The 21,343-nt window shown below is 34.6% G+C and overlaps 1 protein-coding gene and 1 pseudogene across 2 annotated transcripts in view; both read right to left on the bottom strand.

Annotated features, from left to right (window-relative positions):
• The window catches only part of LOC145292099 (adhesion G-protein coupled receptor G6-like), a 231,992-nt gene that overhangs the window by 41,528 nt on the left and 169,121 nt on the right, over positions 1-21,343 (bottom strand). For both annotated transcript variants that reach the window (XM_080138183.1, XM_080138184.1), the window contains exons 16-19: positions 17,695-17,866; positions 14,274-14,432; positions 9,744-9,923; positions 4,631-4,780 (exon numbers count right to left, since the gene is read on the bottom strand). In XM_080138183.1, coding sequence (XP_079994309.1) covers positions 4,631-4,780; positions 9,744-9,923; positions 14,274-14,432; positions 17,695-17,866 — 661 coding nt within the window. The remainder of the gene's footprint in view (positions 1-4,630; positions 4,781-9,743; positions 9,924-14,273; positions 14,433-17,694; positions 17,867-21,343) is intronic.
• On the bottom strand, positions 16,150-16,269 carry LOC145292452 (5S ribosomal RNA; annotated as a pseudogene).

The raw sequence follows: 21,343 nt of genomic DNA, 5'->3' as shown, positions 1-21,343 counted from the left end.
GGGGTTGGAGCCTAGTTGACAAAGTGGGACCTATTAGATTAGAGACCCTTTTTTGCACCCAATCCAAAAGGGAGAGGTTAGTGGCAGATGCACCAGCCCAGATGTGGCAGCAATACTTCATGCATGGACGAATGGTGGCTTTGTAGAGGTACAGAATACTCTCAGGTGTGAGTAGTTTTCTAGCATAATAGAGGGAGCCCACCTTCTTTGCAGCAGCTTTTGCAATGTCCTCAATGTATTTGTTCCAGTTCATATTTCCTGTGAATGTTAAGCCAAGGAGTTTGAAAGAAGAATTTTCAGGTAGGGAGTTATTTGTCATGGATATTGGTGGTTGGAGAGGCGTTTTGTAATTGTTAAAGGAGAGCAGTTTAGTCTTATTAGCATTAAATGTTACCTTTCATTTATATCCCCATTTCACTACGGTCTGGAGGTTATTTTCTAAGAGTTCAGTCATTGTCTTGGATTTTTGTACATCCGTTCTTTCCTCATGCATAATATAGAGCATTGTATCATTAGCAAATATACTCATCACGGACACAATATTATAGGGGAGGTCATTGATGAATATCAGGAATAATAGTGGTCCAAGAATCGACCTCTGAGGCATTCCTACATTAATGTTATGCTGCTTGAATGAACGTCCATCAATGATAACATGGAAGGTCCTATTGTCTCAGAAAGATCTAATTATATTTAGTATTCCTCCAGTTATGATTTAATTTTCATTAGCAACCCTTCATGCCAAACTTTGTTAAAAGCCTTGGATATATCGAGAGCTACAGCCTTGACTTCATCTGCCTTATCCAGTGTATAGTATATGTATTCAGAGATGACGGTTAAAATATCTGCAGTAGAATGACATTGCCTAAATCCGTACTGTTTGTCAGAAAGAAGATCAGCTTTTGCAAAGTGGTGAACTAGTGCTTGATTGATTAGCGCCTTCAAGATTTTAACAAAGAGGGGAAGGAGACTGATAGGGTCGGTCCTTTCACCAGAATTCTTGTACACTGGTACCACAGAGGATTCAGCAAGGCATTTGTTGTAGAGTTTGGAAAGTATGGAGGCTAGCTCAGCTGAGCATTTCTTAATTAGTATAGCAGGGATGAGATCAAGCTCACGCACCTTGGAGGTGTCCAAGTTTCTTATGATATCGCGGACATGAGAAGGGATGATTTTCAGATCATTAATTGTGGCTTCCATTCACATATGGACATTTGGGAGGGAATTGTTTGGCAACCTTCTGTCTCGTGAGACAATGGCATTCTGCATCTAGTCTGGTGCATTGCAACATCTACTGTGGCTATAAAGTCAAAGCTGAGTTGTTTTTCTAGCTACAGGCCTGACCGTGTGATAAAGAGACATAGGTTTGTCGAGTTACCAGGGTTCCCTTTTCTGTGTAGCAGACAAAATCCGACAGAAAGACAAGCCAATATGGTCAGAGCCAGCTGCAGGAGTTGTCAGAAAGGTGTTGCAGTGCTTCACAATCCGCCTATCAGGACTTCAAACTGGAAGTATATTTATAGTCTCTGAGTAAATGCATTATTCCTAGAATTGGTAGATCATCTTGCCCCACAATAATAATAATAATAATAATAATAATAATAATAATAATAATAATAATAATAATAATAAATCAGGTTCCTTCTAAATTCACCCAGCTTCAGCTTCAGACAATATAATCGTTTTTTATTGTTATTTTTACTAATGAGTCATCAAGGACAAAAACTACTCAAGGTTAAGGGTTAATGAAATGGATGGATTGTCAGTTGAATGGTGAAAAATATTATGAAAGGATTGAAAATAATCAATGGAATGAATAAAGTTTGATTACTGATGAGAATGGTTTATGACAAGTATTTAACATTGGATTTGAAAACGACTATGGTGTAATTTGCAGAGAAGTAGTTTTGTGGTAATGTATTCCACATATGGAGAGTTCTTAATTGTTTTTAACAAAAAAAAAGTTATGATTGGTTTGATTTATTCTTGAGATTATTTAATGCCACAGCTATATCTATTTTTAAAGATTCACTCTAAGCAAATTCTTGTTTTAGCTGTAATAAAGGAGAGGTGTTCCCAGTGGCATATTGGAGGATGTGTGATTGATTTACATCAATGAAAATTACAAACGAAGTGCCGATATCACTCGTTGGGGAAAACCCACTGACACACTTTCACCACAGGCACAGCACACAAGGTGCTGTCACTTTGCTCAAGAAGGATAGCTGTCATAACTAAAGGCAGTGAGTAATTCAGTTTGCATATCAGTTTCACTATTTTAAAGTTTGCTAACATGTTTAGCCTGTATTGATGTGTGCTACATATGGTTCAAATCTAAATTAAAACTGGAAATGGTCATTACACAAGGATCTGCCTCTAAACGCTTCAAAGTGCATTCATTTGACAACTTGGATTTTATACATTAAACCCATTGTTCTTTCTGCTTCTTATAAAATCGGTTCTCTCTATCGCTTTAAACATTTTCTCACATTTGACGCTATTCTCTATCTCTACAAATCTAATATCAGACTATGTATCAAGTATTGTTGTCATATTTGAGCTAATGAATTTCTGTCCCATTTGAGGGTTTTTGATAAGGAGCAGAAACGTATATATAATTTGATTGGCCGCACTCTTCCTTCTTCCCTGCATCCTATTTCTCACAGACATGATGTTGCTAGTTTCAGTCTCTTCTATAAATACTATCATGTGTTCTATTGTGTGATCTATTCCCTGCTTCCTTTGTTCCAGCTCGTTTGACTCGTTGACCTAATGGTCTCCATCAGTTTTCTGCTTTGATACCTCATTGTAATACTGCTTACTATTCTAGTAGCTTCTTTCTAAGAACTGCAGGCTTGTGGACTGTTTTCCTCCTAAGTATAGCTTTGACCTTTTCATGACAAAACCTAATAGGCATCTCCTGTCATTGTGATAATTGTTTTTCATTCTTATTAGATACTTACATCAAGCCTTGTCTGGAGCGATTTCCATAAAAAAAAAATAGGGGCTTCTCATGATGCTTCTACTTTGTCAATTGGTTTACTAGATGTAGATGGTATCATCCACAATGGTTTTGGATGTGATATTCGACACCGTCTTTAAACCATCTATCCAATATGTTGCTACTGTAAATAAAGCTTGTATGATCGTTTTCCTCATTCGTAGATCCTTCATGAACAATTAAGTGAACACATGTTGCTATTTTACTCATAGCGGGAAGGGGTACAGATTGTAGTGTTTTCCTTTTTTCTTTTTTACCATGGCGATCACCACTTATCAAGGCTAAGAGCCACTCGAGAATAACAATTAATCAGATGGGAATGAACGGCAGCCCAAAAGATGAGGTTTTACTCATAGCGGGAAGGGGTACAGATTGTAGTGTTTTCCTTTTTTCTTTTTTACCATGGCGATCACCACTTATCAAGGCTAAGAGCCACTCGAGATTAACAATTAATCAGATGGGAATGAACGGCAGGCCAAAAGATGAGGTTCACTATGGAAGTAGTAACATTGATCAATACTATGAATTGTTTTTGATTACTTTTAGTGGAGTTTATGATAAGACTTGTTGACATTGGATTTCAAGACATATGTGCATACATATGTACATATCCCTGACAAATACCCTTAGCAACAAAATTACACCCCCTCACTGTTGAAGTCTCTAAATGCCAGAAAGCGTTTTACTCTAATAGTTTATTCCCTCGAACAGCTAAACTTTGGAATTCCCTTCCTACTGCCTGCTACCCTGACAGTAGTGATATGCAGAAGTTTAAATGTAACGTAGACCAAATCTTGTTAATTTTTCTTAGGCATTGTTCCAAATAGTAGCCCTTTACCTCTAAGTGGCGATATGTCTTGTTAGGGATGAACGTGAGTTAAAAAAAAAAGAAAGAAAAAAAAGACAACCAAGTTGTATTCAGAAGGAAAGCAGTGGCAATGTGTTCCATGTTGCAAAACTTTGTTCATGACACTATGTACAAGGAAAGAGAAAGTCTGTTTTCGTTGTTTTAGAAAGACGATTGTAAAACTTTAAAAGTTTTACAAGGAGGAAACCGAAGGCTGGAGAGGCTAGCAACGTTTCTATTTTTTCAAACAAAAAAGAAAAAAGAAAAAGGGATTGTATGAGAGAAAGTTTTGCTATTTCATCCGGAAGTGTTATAGACCTCCGATCTTTTCAGCAAGATACAAGGACACATCTAAAAACCAAAGAAGAAAAATGTTGTGCCATGTCTACTCTACGATAATAATGAACACTTCCACTTATGTCTCTCGGCATTAGTACGTTGGCAGTCACACTGACGTATAACCGCAATCTTTATTTATTGTAATTACTTTTCTATTTAATATATTTGTTGGTGCTTATGCATTTATTGAACCGCGAGTATTTTCATGTTAATTTAAAGTTTACAATATCTTTTTTTTTAATTAAATTGCTAGGTAAAAATACAGAATAGTTACAAAACACCCTCCTATCCCCATGTTAAGAATGGCTTCCTAAATTTATTATCTCAGCACGGTTCAATAAGTGCATAAGTACCTATTTGTTTCCTCTGAATACCAACTTGTGTTTTTCTTCAGGATCCTTACGAGACCACAACAAAAAGAAAAAAAAAGAAGAAGACCTTACCATTAATAATGCAAAACTAGTGAGATGCAGACATTGGCATACAGTTAACTTTCCAGGTATATTATAATAAACGCTGCATCCTTCGGTTGACCAATGTGGAACCGCAGGCGATGAATCTTGCCAAAATACACATTGTGGCTTTGTTGCATTCTGGAGAAAATAAAAGAAAATGAAAAGTAACACTTATATTATTTGACTCATGTAATTTTTATTTTTCACTTTGGGATTTTATTTATTTATTTCCAACCCTGTAAACTAAACAGTATATTTAATGGAACTACTTATATAAACAGATGTGTCAAAATAGAAGCCCCTCCCCACACACATATCAATCAATCAATCAATCAATCAATCAATTAATCAATAAGGGTTTTATCACTCAATGAGGAACCCCTCCCTGGACTTTAGCCATCTATCTTTGTCCCAAGCTTTTCACTGCCATGTGAGATCCATGTGTTGTATCAGGTTATCCCTCCATCTAATTCTTGGTCTTCCCTTTGACCTCTTATGTTCACAAGGTGTCCATTCCGTTGTCCTGATGGACCCTCTGTTGTCATGTTGTCTGGCTACGTGAACTGCCCAACTGTGATTGGATGTTTTGATGGCAGTATTGATGTCAATAACTCTTTTGTTGGCAGATCCAGATGTTTGCCTTTCTGTCTAGCAGAGTAATGCCTAACATTATCCTCTCCATCACTGCTAAGATTTCGCACGCACACACACACACACACACACACACACACACACACACACACACACCATACACATACACATAGTCTTATTTATAGTATTCCGAATTTTACTGGGTTTATATAATTCAGTAATCGCTCATATACCAATAAATTTTAAGCCAAAAAGAGATGACTTAAACTGTAAGCTACAAAATTATTATATTTCATAACTAAGCATTCATATATTGTTTTAACAAAAATCAAGACTTCAAGAAATGGGTTGATAGCAACAAAAAGTGTATTTCATTGTTAGTTACAATTGTTTCAAGACCATTTTGACAAATTTAAACAATATGTCGTTTGAAAATTTTCACAAGAACAGCCTTTCTTCAGACTTATTAAATAAAAAACACTTTAACAATGAAACATTAAGGAAAAGAAACATTTCCTTGAGGAAAAGAAAACAAACGGGAACACTTTACCTCTGTTGCATCTTTTGTAAAGTATTTTTTTAAAATTTATATATCTACTTATTTTCGTATTTTTACATTAAAAAAAATCAAACTAAATATCTTTTTAAAGATTTATATATCTACCTATTTTCGTATATTTATTTAAAAAAAAAAACCCAAAACAACAAAAAAACGAATTTCAAACTAAATATCAATCGATTTTACCACTAATTACCTATGCCCATTAAATATGTTTTATTAATACAATGTATTGATTTCTTAAATTAGATGTCTATATTTCTTTATTTAATTAAACTTTTTTTTTTAATATTTATTTTTTAATTTTTTTCTCTTTTTCTTAATTTCTTCTTTTTCCCTTTTTAATTTTTAATTTTATTATTTTTTAGATCGGACCAATCAACTAAGTTAGATCGTTACGAAACCACGTAAGTTTCGTATCGGGAATCTGCTCTGTTTATTTACAAAATTGTCTGAATGTTTATTTATGCGATTTAGGGCAGGTTTAAGTTTTAAACTTATGATTAAATTAACAGTTAAGCTTTTTCATGTTGAGAGTAATAATAAATTAAAAAAACGTGAAAATGAAATTTGTACAGGATTCGAACCTGCGTTTCTCGATTATTTAATGATAGTACCACACGAACAAGAGTGTTAACAACAACAAAAATTCCAATGTTACCTATATACACATTGTATTTGCTGCTTAATGTCATCCCGAGGAGATCATGGTTACCTTGTTAGTAAAGACGTAAACAAATATTTATTACCCAGTGTAGAGGATAAGTAATTTGTCTAAATATTATCGTTAGATCTAATACGCTTTCATGTCCATGATTAACTTATCTATTGCACTATTCCGGCATAACATGGCGCTGATTCCATCAACCATCTTCTTTTATTTATCTCCTCTCCAACGCGTTAGACACACGGTTAGACGTGCGTATGTTTGACGAAAATGTTTCTGTGGAACGAACCGGATTCGAACTTAAGGTCACGAAAAATGATTTTCTATATAAAAAAAATTACTTGATCAATTTACGTAATTTTTGGAATATGACATGTTCGTTTTGTGCCGGGTGTGTATATTATAACGGCTTTCAGTCATGTCGTTAACCACTTGTCGCTGTTGCTTGTTTCTTTGTTATGCGAGTCAGTCGTCTGTATAAAGCTCATAAAGATTGTAATTCAGGATTGCTTGGTCTGTATGAAGTTATTCTCGTTCGTCGCGGCTATCTGTTATACTACTGACACTTAGAACGACAAGGGTCAGTAGTTGCATGTGAAATACGGGAATGTTTGGCTCAAAACACATAAAGGAATAGTGCAGAAACAACATTGTCACTCTCACTCTTTTTTTTTACCACTTAGATGTAAGGGGCTAATATTTGGGAACATGCATATGAAAGATTAACAAGATGTTTGTTTACCTTACATTTAAATTTCTGCATATCAGTACAGTCACGGAAGCAGGTAGCAGGAAGGAAATTCCAAAGTATAGCTGTTCGAGAGAAGAAACTATTAGAGTAGAAAGATTTCTAGTATATTTCTAGTATTTAGGGACTTCAACAATGAAGGAATGAGATTTTGTTGCTAAGCGGGTTCATCAGGGATATGTACATCGAGGGTGCACAAGTGCAACGAGTTCATCAGAGCACATTCTATTAAAATACTTGTAAAACAGACACACCAGGGATGTAACATTGCGGTGGTGGGACAAGCGTTTAAGCTTAGTTGACAAAGTGAGACCTATTAAAGTGGAGACTTTTTTTTTACCCTATCCAAGAGGGAGAGATTAGTGGTAGATGCACCAGCCCAGATGTGACAGCAATACTCCATGCATGGGAGAAAAGTGGCTTTGTAGAGGTACAGAATACCCTCAGATGTGAATAGTCTTCTAGCATAATAGCCGAAACCCACCCTCTTTGCACCAGCCTTTGCAATGTCCTCAATGTATTTATTCATGTTGCCTGTGAATTGATCTGTGGTTCCGTACCTAACACATGCTTATCACATGAAGAGGCAGAGATGACTAGAGAATGAAGGATCCTGATGCTGATGCCTCCTAGATTTTTTCAGAGCCCTGTTAGCTGAATAATTATGAAACTACCACGTTTCCATCGACCCTACCACAGTGAAGAAGAGTTAGATTTGTAGGAGAAAGAGCTGCTGTTTAACACCCAACTTTGTCAGGAAATATCTTCGTTGTTTAACCTTTCTCTGAACATTACGTCATTTGGTCTTTTATATGTTTTCCTTTTATTCTCCTTTCATTCTCTGTAATGCATGTTAGATTGATGATGACCTCAAAGAACATTTAAAAGTAATCAGGTTCCATGTCCTTTATGAATCTTTAAGACCAAGAAATAAAACTAATTAACATTTGGTTTAAAATAAGTCAGAATCCAATTATGTAAATTGACACAAATTAGAAAAAAAAACCTTCTTATTAATTTAATTTTAAAAAAATAATATTTTTTTTAATGCAGTAAATACAAAATTATGGATGGACATGTGGCCGAGTGATTATAGCACAGACGTCCTGATCACTGATACACAGGTTCAATCCCGCCTAGTACCAACCCAACATTTAAGTTGCTAATCCTCCACTCTTTAATAAAGACACATATGTATCTATTTGTATATCTCTCATTTATATAATATTAGGTATGTGTATATTCCTATATACAGGATACATTTCTAAACTAATTAACCGATCATTATGAATTTTGGAAAACAAGCGCTAGGCAGAAGAGTGGGTAATATTTAATTTAATTTAGTTTTATGCTAAAGGGGACAAAGAGGTGAAAAGAAATAAAACTAATTAACGTTTGGTTAAAAATAATTCAGAATCCAATTATATAAAGTAACATACATTATTAATTTAATTAAGAAATATAAAGTTTTTTTTTTAAGGCAGTAAATAATATGGATGTATATGTGGCTGAGTGGTTATAGCATGGATATCCTGATACGCAGGTTCGATCACCTGTCGCCCCATCAACCATGTTAATGCTCTCTATCTACTATTTTGCACTTAACCTTTTTCTTACAAAGTGTCCCTCCACCAATATTCTAATTCTGTAATGTTGCCCGGGAACCAACATGTTGTAGCCTCAGTCGCAAGCTAGACAAAGAACAGAAAAGAACTTCAACTGGCTTTTTCTTTGTAATAACAACGTCCTCATTGTTACGGCTGTGACGTCACGCACGTGATTTTGAATGTTCTTTCTATTTCTAACGTGATCGCCTTTAAAAATTCCTTATGTTTTCCCTACCGGTGACGTCATTTCACATGCATTTGCATACGCGCGTCCGCACTATGTTACAATTCTTCTGTTACCTTAATTCAGTAACATGGCTGCTAAATGACGTTAAATCAACATTTCTAATATAAGCTAATCGAAATATATTCGTCCACGTAATACTGATTGCTTTGAAACGTGACAGAGAGTGAAATAGAACAATGGCTAAAATTCTTTGAGAGTTTGTTTAGAATTAAACTTATTTTCTAAACAAAAAATAAAACAGAAAATTCTTTAAAAACTTTCTAATATATGTACCTGTCACGGAATGAAGATATCATTTTCCAAAAATCGCGTAAATTGATAAAATAGTTTTTTTTTTTAACTAAGAAAATCGAATTTTATTACAAAAGCAATATGTAACGTTTTGATCTGCAATGTTTTATAAATAAAGAAGAGAGATAATTCAATTCGAACTATCGAGATCAAAATTAGTCTCATAATGAATACAATTTATTATTAAAATCGCTAAAAATCATGAAAAATGATTTTTTATATAAAAAAAAAATATTTGATCAATTTACGTATTTTTTGGAATATGAAATGTTCATTTTGTGACGGGTGTGTACATCATAAAGATTTTTCATCCATTTAGTTTGTTTTTTTTCAATAGGTTGAATTCTAAATAACCACCATTCTTTGTAATTATTTCTTTGACAAAACAAACCGTTGAAAGGTGAAGGAATCTCATCGTGATAGGATCTTTTAAGTCGAACAGATGTATCCTTGGAACCGTAGCTGCAAGCACGTGACTGTTGATGCGCTGTACGACACGGTTGTTATTTTTGCCACCAAACGAAGCAATACTTTTACTATCTTTGTTCTTTTGTGCTGCTTTTGCGATAGCCTGAAATTAAATTAGGCGTTAAGTAAATTTTCAAGGTCTGTCAATAAAAGAAATGAAATTTAAAAAAATAAATCGTAATTAATATTTTAAGAGGTTAATGTAGTTTGCTTGAAGCATTGTTGAGTGTGTATATAAAAAAGAAATTTATAGAATAGATACAAGCTTAAGTGTAATGGATAGATACAAGCTGAAGCACATAAAAACATATAATGATGGAGAGAACTTGAATGCCTACTGAATGTCTAAAGTCTTTCTGTTTAAGGGGTTGTCAGGTCAACCTGGCATGAGGATACTTTTCGCTACAATTAAGCGACGTGCAGAGAACTTTTTCAGGGCAGGTGCTCAAGAAAAAACAAAACAAAAGAAAACAGTGTTTCGGAGGGGCATACGCCTTTAATACATTCCTATGAAAAGGGCACTTTTAAAACAGTGTTACATGGAAAAGGGCTGTCCCCTTTCCATATAAATAAGAAGAATATTAGATAAGTGAAAATGAGATTAGAATAAGCCTAGAATCGAACCCTGCAAGCAAAGTTAAGAAATGGAATGTTAGAAATTAAGTCTATTGTTAATTCTTTTAGAAATCTGAATATTAAATATGTCAGTAAAAGAATGAACAATGTAAATTAAATTATATTGTTTAAAAATGGATTAGATTAGAATTGAGGATTCTTTTGTTTGTCAAGAGTGTGTTGGACAAACATATGTTAAGCCACGTGAAAATTAGTCATAGACAGAGGAAGATCCTCAATAGGATCCAAGAGTTAGTTAGTTAGTCAGAAAGTTGAGTTGAGGAGAGTCAGAGAAATAACGATAAAGCAGAGACAGGCTCGCAACGTCTCTTCTGTGAGAAAGAGGTTGCAGGGAAGAGAAAAGGGCATCCCACTCGAAGCTACAAAGTCTATTTTGAACTCTATCAAGGCAGGATAAGCTGCTTCTAGCAGCTCCTGCCCAGATGTGGCAACAGTACATCCTTGGGCGTGCTTAGCTTTTATATAGATAGAGAATTGCATCAGCAGTGAGATATCAACTGGAGTGGTAGAAGGATCCAACCATTTTTTCAGCAACCTTGGCAACAGATTTGATGTACATTTGATATTCCATTTCAGATCAAAAGTAAAGGTCAAGCTCAGAAGCTTGTCAAAAGATGGAGCCTCCCCAAGATGAGAGCCATTCAGATGGGGATCAGAGTGTTGATGATGTAAAGATAGAAACTTGGTTTTAGATGCATTAGTAACCAACCGCATCTTTCCCCATTTTACCACGTGCTCAAGTTCAGAGGAGAGAGAATCAGAGAGAACTTGATCATTTATAGCTTTGATGTGTTGCCATAGATGGTAGTGTCGTCAGCATAAATGACTCTGAATGATCTAAGGATGTGTTTTGGGAGATCATTGATGTAGATTAGGAAGAGAATTAAGCCCAGGATGGATTCTTGAGGGACTCCAGCATTAATACTGTGAGCTTCCGATTTCTGCCCTCCAACCACTACTCTTATGAATCTATCAGAGAGAAATGATTTGATAATTGAGAAGACATTTCCAGCTATACCATAGCTGGAAATCTTGTTAAGTAGACCTTTATGCCATACCCTATCAAAGGCCTTTGATATGTCAAAAGCAATTGTCCTAGAAAGGATGTCTTCGTCTAGAGATTTGCTAATTCTCTGAGATATAACCATTAGCGCATCTGCTGTAGATCTAGTAGAACAGAAACCATATTGCATGTCACTAAGAAGGTTATTCTTGCTGAGCTGGTTGACTACGTCTCTGTTTAACATAGATTCCAGCAACTTACTCATGATGCACAGAAGACTTATTTGTCTGTACTGAGAGGGAGATGAGTGATCACCTGAATTCTTAAATACAGGGCATACTGATGAGGTTTTCCAGGGTGTTGGAAAGCAATTCTCCTTAAGACAATGCTTAAAAAGATTTGTTAGTATGGGAGCTAGTTCTGGTCGAAGCTTTTTCAACACTATAATTAGAATGCCGTCGGGGCCAGTTGCTTTACTGGAATCAAGGTTCTTGATTAGTTTGATAACATCCCACACAGATATTTGTATGTCACATAGCATTTTTCTGATCTATGGTCGTATAGGGTAGAATTAGCTGCAAAGTTTTTGGCAAAGAGTTTGGCTTTCTCTGATCCTGACGAGATTACCTCACGTCCATTGATCATGGTTGGAATAGAACACATGCTTCTGTTCAGGATCCTGTTTGCTCTTTGCCAAAACTGGTGGGAACCAAGCCGCTGCTCAGCTAAGTTGGACTTAACGGACTGAGCATACAACTCTCTTGCATTTTTTTATTAATCTTTTACAGTGGTTGCTGGCAGTTCTGAAAGTGGCTTTATTTTCAATTTATCTATTACGTTGGAAACAATGGAAAAAGTGATTTTTATGCACAATGGCAGTAGTAAATTCTGGAGGGAACCACGGCTGACTGTTAGGTTTTGCTGGAATTTTTTGGAGAGCATGAATCTGTCTATACCTACAATTAACCATTCTATCAGGTCTGATACTATGGAGGATACATACTTTTTAAACATGGATTGAAGAGGTAGGTCAGATATAAATGTACAGAAGCTATCCCAATCAGCTATAGAGTATCAATATACTGTATGATGGAGAGGTGCGTCTGAGGACTTATTACATTTCGTTTGTAGGTATTTTTTTTTTTTTTTTTTTTTTTTTTTACAAAGGCATCACCACATTATCAAGGCCCAGAGGCCACTCAAGGATAAGGGTTAAAGAGTGTACAGTAGAAATTGGTCAATATAGTAATCATTAGTAATGAAAATTTGGTAAATTTAATAACTTATATGGAACGGCTCATCAAGAACTTATTTACTTTAGACTTGAACACAACCATATTGTAGTCAGCCGGAAAGCAGGAAAACGGAAGACAATTCCACAGGCGTGCAGTTCTAAGAAAGAAGCTTTGTTCATGGAATCTACGTTTAGGTTTAGGCACAGATAAAGAGTGGGGGAAATTATTGATAGTGTTTACAGCTAGACGAGTGTTTCTTGTGAAAGTTTGGCGAGGGGGGACCATAGATTGAAGCTCAGTTGAACACTTTCGAGTGGATATGTCCCAGTTGCAATTCAGATTGCTCATCCACTTTTTCAGATTTGACGACCTTGAAACATGGGAGGCTCGGATGAAATGTAACAAGTTTGTACTCGTGAGGGAAGCATGGAGGGGGGGGGCATCTTCATTCATCATTCATATTCTACAGACATTAAAAGTATGGGGGGGACATCATTCTTAGCAACTGTCATCGACTCTATATAATATATAGAGAGAATTTGCAGAATAAAAAGAAAGAGGTCATGGAACACACAAACTTTTTGATACAACTGAGGAAGGTACTCCTCACTCGCTGGGCACAAACATGGTTGCATTTACCTCTGCCCCACTTTTTACGAATGCTGATCACCACTGTGTGCAACATACCATCACTAGTTAGTGCTCCACATTCGCCAGCGACATCATTTGCAAACAACAATGGCGCTTTGGTGTGCTGCATTGAATGCCCCAGCAAGAGTGATAGAAAGACGCAGCACAGATTATTATTTTTTTATAGAAATCGCTCCAGAAAAAGCATGAAGCCATTTAATGTAAAAAGTTTTAAAAAATGTATCTTTAAGGTCAAAAAGTAGCCCACGATTAGTGTTAAATGAATAGATTCTGATCTAGAAAACAGCAATTTTCCCCTTTTGTCAGAAACATCATCCATAAAACATGAGAAATAAAAGACAAAATAAGGGAAACGGAGTTACAAGACTGACAAAAGTTAATCCAAGGTTTACTTTCTACTCTCCTTAAACCTTTAAATTGAAGCATGTTGGAAAGTCAAAATCTTATAGTGATGCACAGAGACACCTAAAGATTGATCAGCTCTTTTATTTAATGTATTTATCACAAATCATAAAAAAGAAAACTATAAACCAACACATTTCAGGTGAAAACATTATTATGTACTTAGTATAAATTGCAAAAATAACGAAAAATGATCCATTAGAAAAAAAAAACCTTTCAACTTTTCGAGTTTTTTGAGTTTCAACATATGTTTTAATGGTGGAAGGTGCACAAGATCCAAGGGATGTAACTGCAATTGATAATTTTAACTAAAAAAAAAATCCAAATATCTGAGACTGTATTTGTCACTGATTTTTTTTATTCAAAATACTTCTAGCATATTATCTACTGGATCATTTTTTTGTAGTTTTTGGAAGTTATACTAATTTTGACACATAAGTACATAATAATGTTTTCACCTGAAGTGCGTTGGTTTAAAAGATAATCAATATTAAAAAAAGCATTAAAATTGATAGTACCAACTTACTGTGAATAGTTTGTCTTGCTTGAATAAGAGAAAAGTAATTCTAATTCTGGTGATGTCCGACGATTCCTTGAAGGGCACTTTGTCAAAGAGAGTTTTAGGAAGTGAAATCGATACATGATCACCTTCGTTGTCAATTGGTGAGTGTTTCGACCTCACCATCTGGAAAATGAAAAGGGAGATAACTCTGTAGGCATTACAAAACGAAAAGAGGAACAAGAAAAGAAATACTTGAAAATTTTAGGTATTGGTTGCTTTGTTTTATAGCGTATCGATTGTTTTCAGATTATTCAATGCCAAATTCAGTAATTTTGGAAAAAAAAAAAAAGGTTTTATTTTTCAAGTTCTTTATATCCTCAAATATTTATTCGTAATGTTTGGTTTGGTTGTTTTGTTTTACGGCATATCAACCCTTTCCGGATTATTTACTGCTGAATCTAGTAATTTTGAAAAGAAAAAAAGTTTTTATGCTTCAAGTTCTTTATATTTTCAAATATGTGTTCATGATGTTTGTTTTGCTTGCTCTAATCTACAACATATCAACCCTTTTCGGGTTTATTGATGTTGAATCCAGTAATTTTGGGAAAAAAGTTTTTATGCTTTAAATTCTTTATATCTTCAGAATATTTTTTCATGGTTTTTAGTTTGGTTGTTTTGTAGTGGGAATTTTTTTTTTTTTTTTTTGCTTTTGACTTTTGACTTAGCAGAACGTGATTATGTTTTGCAAAGGGAAAGGGGAAAGGGTTGTAGAATCACACTAAGTGTGGGTATTCTCTGTACATAAAATCTATAAATCTATAAAAGTGAAATTGTGTGTGTGTGTGTGTGTGTGTGTGCATTTCCCTACCAAACTACTCTGTCAGTTTTCAGTCTACAGACTCGAGATTTGACATAAGGGGTATTGAGATTTGGGAAAATCTTTTTAATCGGTTTTCGGCTAGAAATTTGTTTGTTAAGGAGTCAAAGTTCAACTATTTGACCTTTGAAAATTCTACCAAACTCCTTTGCCAATTTTAGGTCTAAACACTTCAAATTTTAAATGTAGGTTACTTAGACATGGATTAAATTTTTTAATTTGATTTGAACCCAAAACAATAAATTTTAAGGGGTCAAAATTGGGGTCAAAGTTTAAAAAAATTTGACCTCTGCAGTCTCTAGCAAACCGTTCAGCCAATTTTGGTCTAAACATTTGAAATTTTACATAAAGGGTATTCAGACATGCAGCAGGCTTTTTAATCAGTTTTTGGGCGAAAATTTGACTGCCAAGAGGTCAAAGTTGAAAGATTTGACTTTTGCAGACTCTACCAAACTCCTCCGCTAATTTTAAGTTTAAACACTTGAAATTTTAGATGTAGGTTACCTGGACATGAGTCAAACGTTTTAATATATGCATATACATACGCACATAAAGTTATGAACAGTACATAGGGCCCGAGCAAAGCCGGGATGAACTGCTAGTAAGTAATAAAGGCACACAAAAAATAACTCAACAAGACAGATGTAAGAATGTAGCTCATGAACCAACCAATACCAACCTATGATAATAACCACAACTTCACCATCTTTCCCCAAATCTTAACTTGAAGACCTCTGATCATGAAGTTCTTTATGATATATGAAAGAACATTAATAGTATAACCAGGTAGAAGTGACAATCAATTTACATAATTAATTTAAGTAATTCACAATTTAAACAGGCTCCTTCAGTCTTTGACAGACTATGGATACCCACCATAGGGTTGTCTGCGCATTAAATTTTTGCGGCAAGAGGTGTGCAATCTCCAACCACACCTCCTCTGAGTGGACATTGTTAAATACCAGTGGCAAGTGAAGTGTATGTACAGGACGACTGGAAACAAATGCTGAGATAAGCGGAGAGCACATACAGCACCTAGAATTCCCAAATGGTCACCCATCTGGTACTAACCAGGCTCAATGTTGCAGCTTAACTTCGGTGATCTGACAAGAACCGGTGTGTCAACACGATTATGCCGTATACTTATATCAATAGCATGAAAAATCAACACAGGCTCAATGTTGCAGCTTAACTTCGGTGATCTGACGAGAACTGGTCTGTCAACACAATTATGCTGTATTCACAATTATATTCTTGGTATCACCTATACTGAGGATTGAACCATAAACTTTAAAAGAAATTCACTTAGAACTGAATTTTGTTTAGTACTTCATTGAATCTTTACATAATTTCAAATAGAACCACTAGTTTAATCTATGGGGTAGTATGCTCTCGTTCTGTCAGCCATGTAATTTGAAACTGTATTCTTAGTATCACCCACACTGAATCTTCAATCTCCAGAAGAGTGTTGCTTAGAATTTAATTTTACTTAGTACTTTATCCGTTATGCCACGGGTTTTTGCGGACAACGTTCTTATAATAATATAACTGAGAACAGTAGTCCGAATAATCCAAACAATCCAAATTATCAATCTACATCTCAAAAAATTCGAAACATCAAACTTGCAATAATCATAAGTCGAAAAAATCGAAACTTTTTTTTGGGGGGGGGTCGGAATCGGAAAAATTTGTGTCTCTTTAGTGATGCCAAAAATGATTCTTTTTATTACTTTTATTTGTTTTTTTTTGTTTAAAACTTAATTTTTTTCATGGTTCATATTAATAATGAAATAAAAAATATTTATTGATTTTTAAACTATAGGTTGCTCTATATAAAAATATTTATTGATTTTAAACTATACGTTGCTCTCACAAGTGTATTTTTATGTTTGCGAAAATATATGTTCATATCACACGGGTTTGTGGTAATCCGATTACTCCCTCCATTGTACACAAAATAATTCTATATTTAGAACTTTAAAAAGAATCAGAATTGGAATCAGTAATTGTATCAGAATTAGGAATTTAGAAGAGAACCAGTAGTTGTGTAACAGAGCCCGGACGTGTGTATGACAGCAGCAGCAGCTGTATCCAAATGATCAAGCTGTGTGCGAGGTGGCGTCACAGCGAGGAAGAAGGAAAGAAAAATATTATGAAAAAATAAAAAAAACATGACTCAGAAGGACAGAGATAGAAGTGTTACACACGTGGTCTGATCAACAGCAGGAAAAGACGGATTCTAAACGTGGTTGGATAAAGACAGAGTACCACGTGTTCGACATGGCAAAGTCTTGTTGTTTGAGTATGAGAAGACTTTTGAACTAGAGACAAGGCGTTATTCTGGAAAGTACCTGTAAATAAATGTCTGCTGTTCCACTGAAAAAAAGAGCGAGTCGATTTCTTTGTTTCCTTGCGACTGTCTGCACACAATGTGTGGGTTACAAGTGTGGACATGTAACGACTACATTACAATTGTATCGAAATTGGGATAAAATATATTTGATTCATCCCATCACTAATAATTAATTTAGTCTGTGAATAGTTTCTAATAAGTCAGATTCAACAAACCATTTGTTTCATGTCACCATTGTGTTTTTCTGTGTTCATTGAAAAAGTTGCTCCCTGAAAATTTCCCGGGTTGGTTCGAACAATTCCCACATCCAAATTGGAGTAAGACATAGACACTTCTGATTCTTCAAATTTCATTTCTTCAGAAATATCGTCTAGTATTTCTAGTAATCTGAAAAAAGCAAATTAAAAAGAAAAGAGAAAGCTACATAAGTTATGTTTTTTTTTTGTGTCCATAGCCTAATAAAAACGTTGAATAATGGTCTGAGATTTGTAACAAAAAGCAACTGAAATCAAATGGTGAATTATTAGCCATTATTTGTATTATTTGGATTCTTTAGACTACTGTCCTCATCTTTAGTGTTATTTGCATAATGTTCCAGTCTATGTAACCTTCGACCTTCTTCATGTGTATTTTATCAAACTTTTATGTTGAACGCAGGAATCTGCGTGGAATTTTGAATGGCACCCTTTATTTAATTCACTGGGGAAACATGTTCTCGTTCTGTCAGCCATGACTGGGTAAAAGTCCTAAGTAATTCACAATAGTATCTTTGGGTCGCCTGCACTTAGGATTAAACCATTAACTTTCAGAAGAGTGTAACTTTTATGACTGAATTTTACCAAGTACATTATCCACTGCAGTACGAGTCCTTACAGAAAGATTCTCAAGTTCGACAGGATACACCTGAAGAAGGTCGGAGGTTACATCGACCGAAACGTAGTGCAAATAACACTCAAGATGAGAACAATAGTTTGAAGAATCCAAATGATATAAATAATCAATACTTATCAAAAAAAAATTCAGTATCGTAATTTTAGCTGTTAGTTGATCAAATTATCTTTTTTATCTGAACAATTTAGGTTTATGAAGTCTTTAGCTCTTAGACAAAACCAAATGAAAGGGAAATTATGAAAATTGAATTCAAATGCAATCCCATTAAGAATTGATATCTGGCCTTGTATAAAATGTGGTCTTGCGTCAAAATATTTGATGCTTTAAAGAAAGTAAAAAAAAAAGTTGATCGTTGTGAGTTGAGGAATGAACTGATGATTTTAACGGTGAGTAACACATCAGGTGATATGTACGATCACACCAAGTGTGGATATTCTCTGTCCATAAAATAAGGAATAACGGCATACAAAAAGAATAACTCAACAAGACAAATGTAAGAATGTAATTCATAGACAAACCAATACCAACCTATGATAATAACCACAACTTCACCATCTTTAAGCAAACCTTAATTTGAAGATCTCTAATGATGAAGTTCTTAAGGATATATGAAAGAGCATTAATTTTTATTGGTACAAATACAATGAATAGATGTTTATTTTTTATAAAACTGTGCAGATTGTAGAGTGCATAGTTTTAATATCTTAAAATGTTAGTAGACAAACAAACAATTATCGTATTTTATATATAGTAATTATAGTTGCTATCGAAGCCTGTGACAAAATGATTTTGTTTAGATAACAAGGCATCAATAATTTAATTCTCCAAAACAATGCCCCCCCTTTTTTATATGACGGCACACTATTGACTTCTTTAATTTCTCACAGCACACCTATCACAAAAAAAATCAACATTTTCTTCTTATAGAGCATTTTTTTAGAAAAAAAAAAAGAAAAAATGTTTAGTTATAAGGTTAGGTTAGGGTTAGTAGTAAGGTTGTCTTTTCATGCAAACCAGGGGTTTCCAAAGTTTACGAATAGCGAGGTAGCATATTACTGTTTGTTAAGGCTACATAGGCAAAAAAATAAATAAATAAATAAATAAAAATAACTTGGACGTGTTTTATACTGTTTTGCTCATTAGCTTTGCTTTTGAGTGAAACCGGTTCTCCAAAACCTCATTCTTTTTATCCTTTTCTGGACAAAAAGAAAACCCATCACACTATTTTCACACTTTTCCATTTAAAAAAAGTTTTACTGAATATATTTACGTTTTCTATAAGAGTTACGCAGGCCGGATAAAAGACTTTAGCATGCCGGATCTGGCCCACGGGCTATAGTTTGGCGACCCCTAATCCAAACCATTGCTTCACAGGACAAGCTTAATTGTATATCACACAAATCGAAGGATGAATCTGTCTATTTTCAGTCTAGTAAAATCCAAATTTCGAGTAATCACCACTATACAACCGGTAAATTTCTGTTTTATTTTATGAAGTTATAGAATTACTGTTGTTACTATTATCTTTTCTTTTTAGAAATCTGTCCATAATTACATATGAATTGAAACTAAAATTGAGCAAAAGCATAACTCAAAGAGATTTTTTTTATCATATTCAATCATATTTTTATGTTTTTATTTTCTCAATTAAAAATTTAATTTACAACACCTAACCTATCAGATAAGAAATATGTAGCAGCCTACACCCGCTACATCACAGGCAGGAGCTACTTCTCACGATTCGAGATTTGAAATCCATTTTCTCCCTGGCTTGTCCAATCACAAGGCAACTCTCTATCACGTGACAGAGTATATAAAAGGCGAAATCTGAAACCCTCAATTCTCTTTCTCGGTGCTCTGTCCAGCAGTACACATCGCCAGGGAATATGACTACTACAAGCTAGCTATGGCTCTCTTCTAACTACCATTTATTTCTACGCACTATAATACAAGCAAGTGCGTATACCGAACTCTCTTACTAATACTTTTCTCTCTCTTTTAAACGCTACTAACGAAAATGACAAATAAAGCTGTTTATTAATATAGAATGAAACTCCATTTCGTTATCTCTCATTTCTATGAATACTTACAAAGAATCTGTTTATATTGTAAACGAAATAAATGATATAACGCATAACAATACTTACGAATGTTTATTATTATCGGAAAATGAAAAAATTCAACAATCAAAACAAACGTTTTATATAACACTAGCGAGGGGTACCCGGCGTTGCCCGGGTGTTTGGAGGCGTGTGTGGAAACTCCGGGGTGGGGGTGGGGTTAAAAAATGTTTTGGTAGGTAAGTATGAGGATCGAACCCGAACCGTTGAGGCAAAGTTGTAAATTAAAATGTGAAAAATAAGTGCGACGTTAACCATTGCCCACCGCAAGATGCTAACGGAAACACATTTGAATTTATTTAATTACTTGGATTTGGCAGGTACCCGTTTTAATAAGTTAATGAGGTAGTATTTACTGCGGTAACGCTTCCCAATATGTTATAGGAAAAAGACTAACCCACATGCGGCGAGCGACAAATGTTAAATATTTATCTTCTCGAAATCGAGCAAATTAAATAGACAGGCGAGCTTCGTTGTTAACTGTGAGATATTACGATGTGATATAAAAAAGTTTTAAAAAGTTGTGAAGCGACCGACCGCTTCTCTGAAAAAAGCCTTTTGTAGACATACAGAAAAAGCGAACACACATACATACATACATTTTCGCTTTTATATTTATAAACTTTATTTTCTCTTTTTATTGCTTAAGTGTCAATATCACGCAAGTAATAATGTGTGTGTATTTATTAATGCAAACGATTTCCGGTTATAACACTACAAAAACGTTTTTCCGCCTATAACAAATTGTAACTCCAGCTTATAACGTTTTTATGGCACACCAGTTATAATTCTACAGCACACTAAAAAAAATTAGTAAAATAATGCTGGAGAAAAGCAGAATATTTTAAAAAGT

This window comes from Euprymna scolopes, chromosome 13 (assembly GCF_053919585.1).
Source record: "Euprymna scolopes isolate OS-2025 chromosome 13, ASM5391958v1, whole genome shotgun sequence".
NCBI classification, from domain to species: Eukaryota; Metazoa; Mollusca; class Cephalopoda; order Sepiida; family Sepiolidae; genus Euprymna; species Euprymna scolopes.
This window is presented reverse-complemented; position numbering and strand designations above follow the sequence as displayed.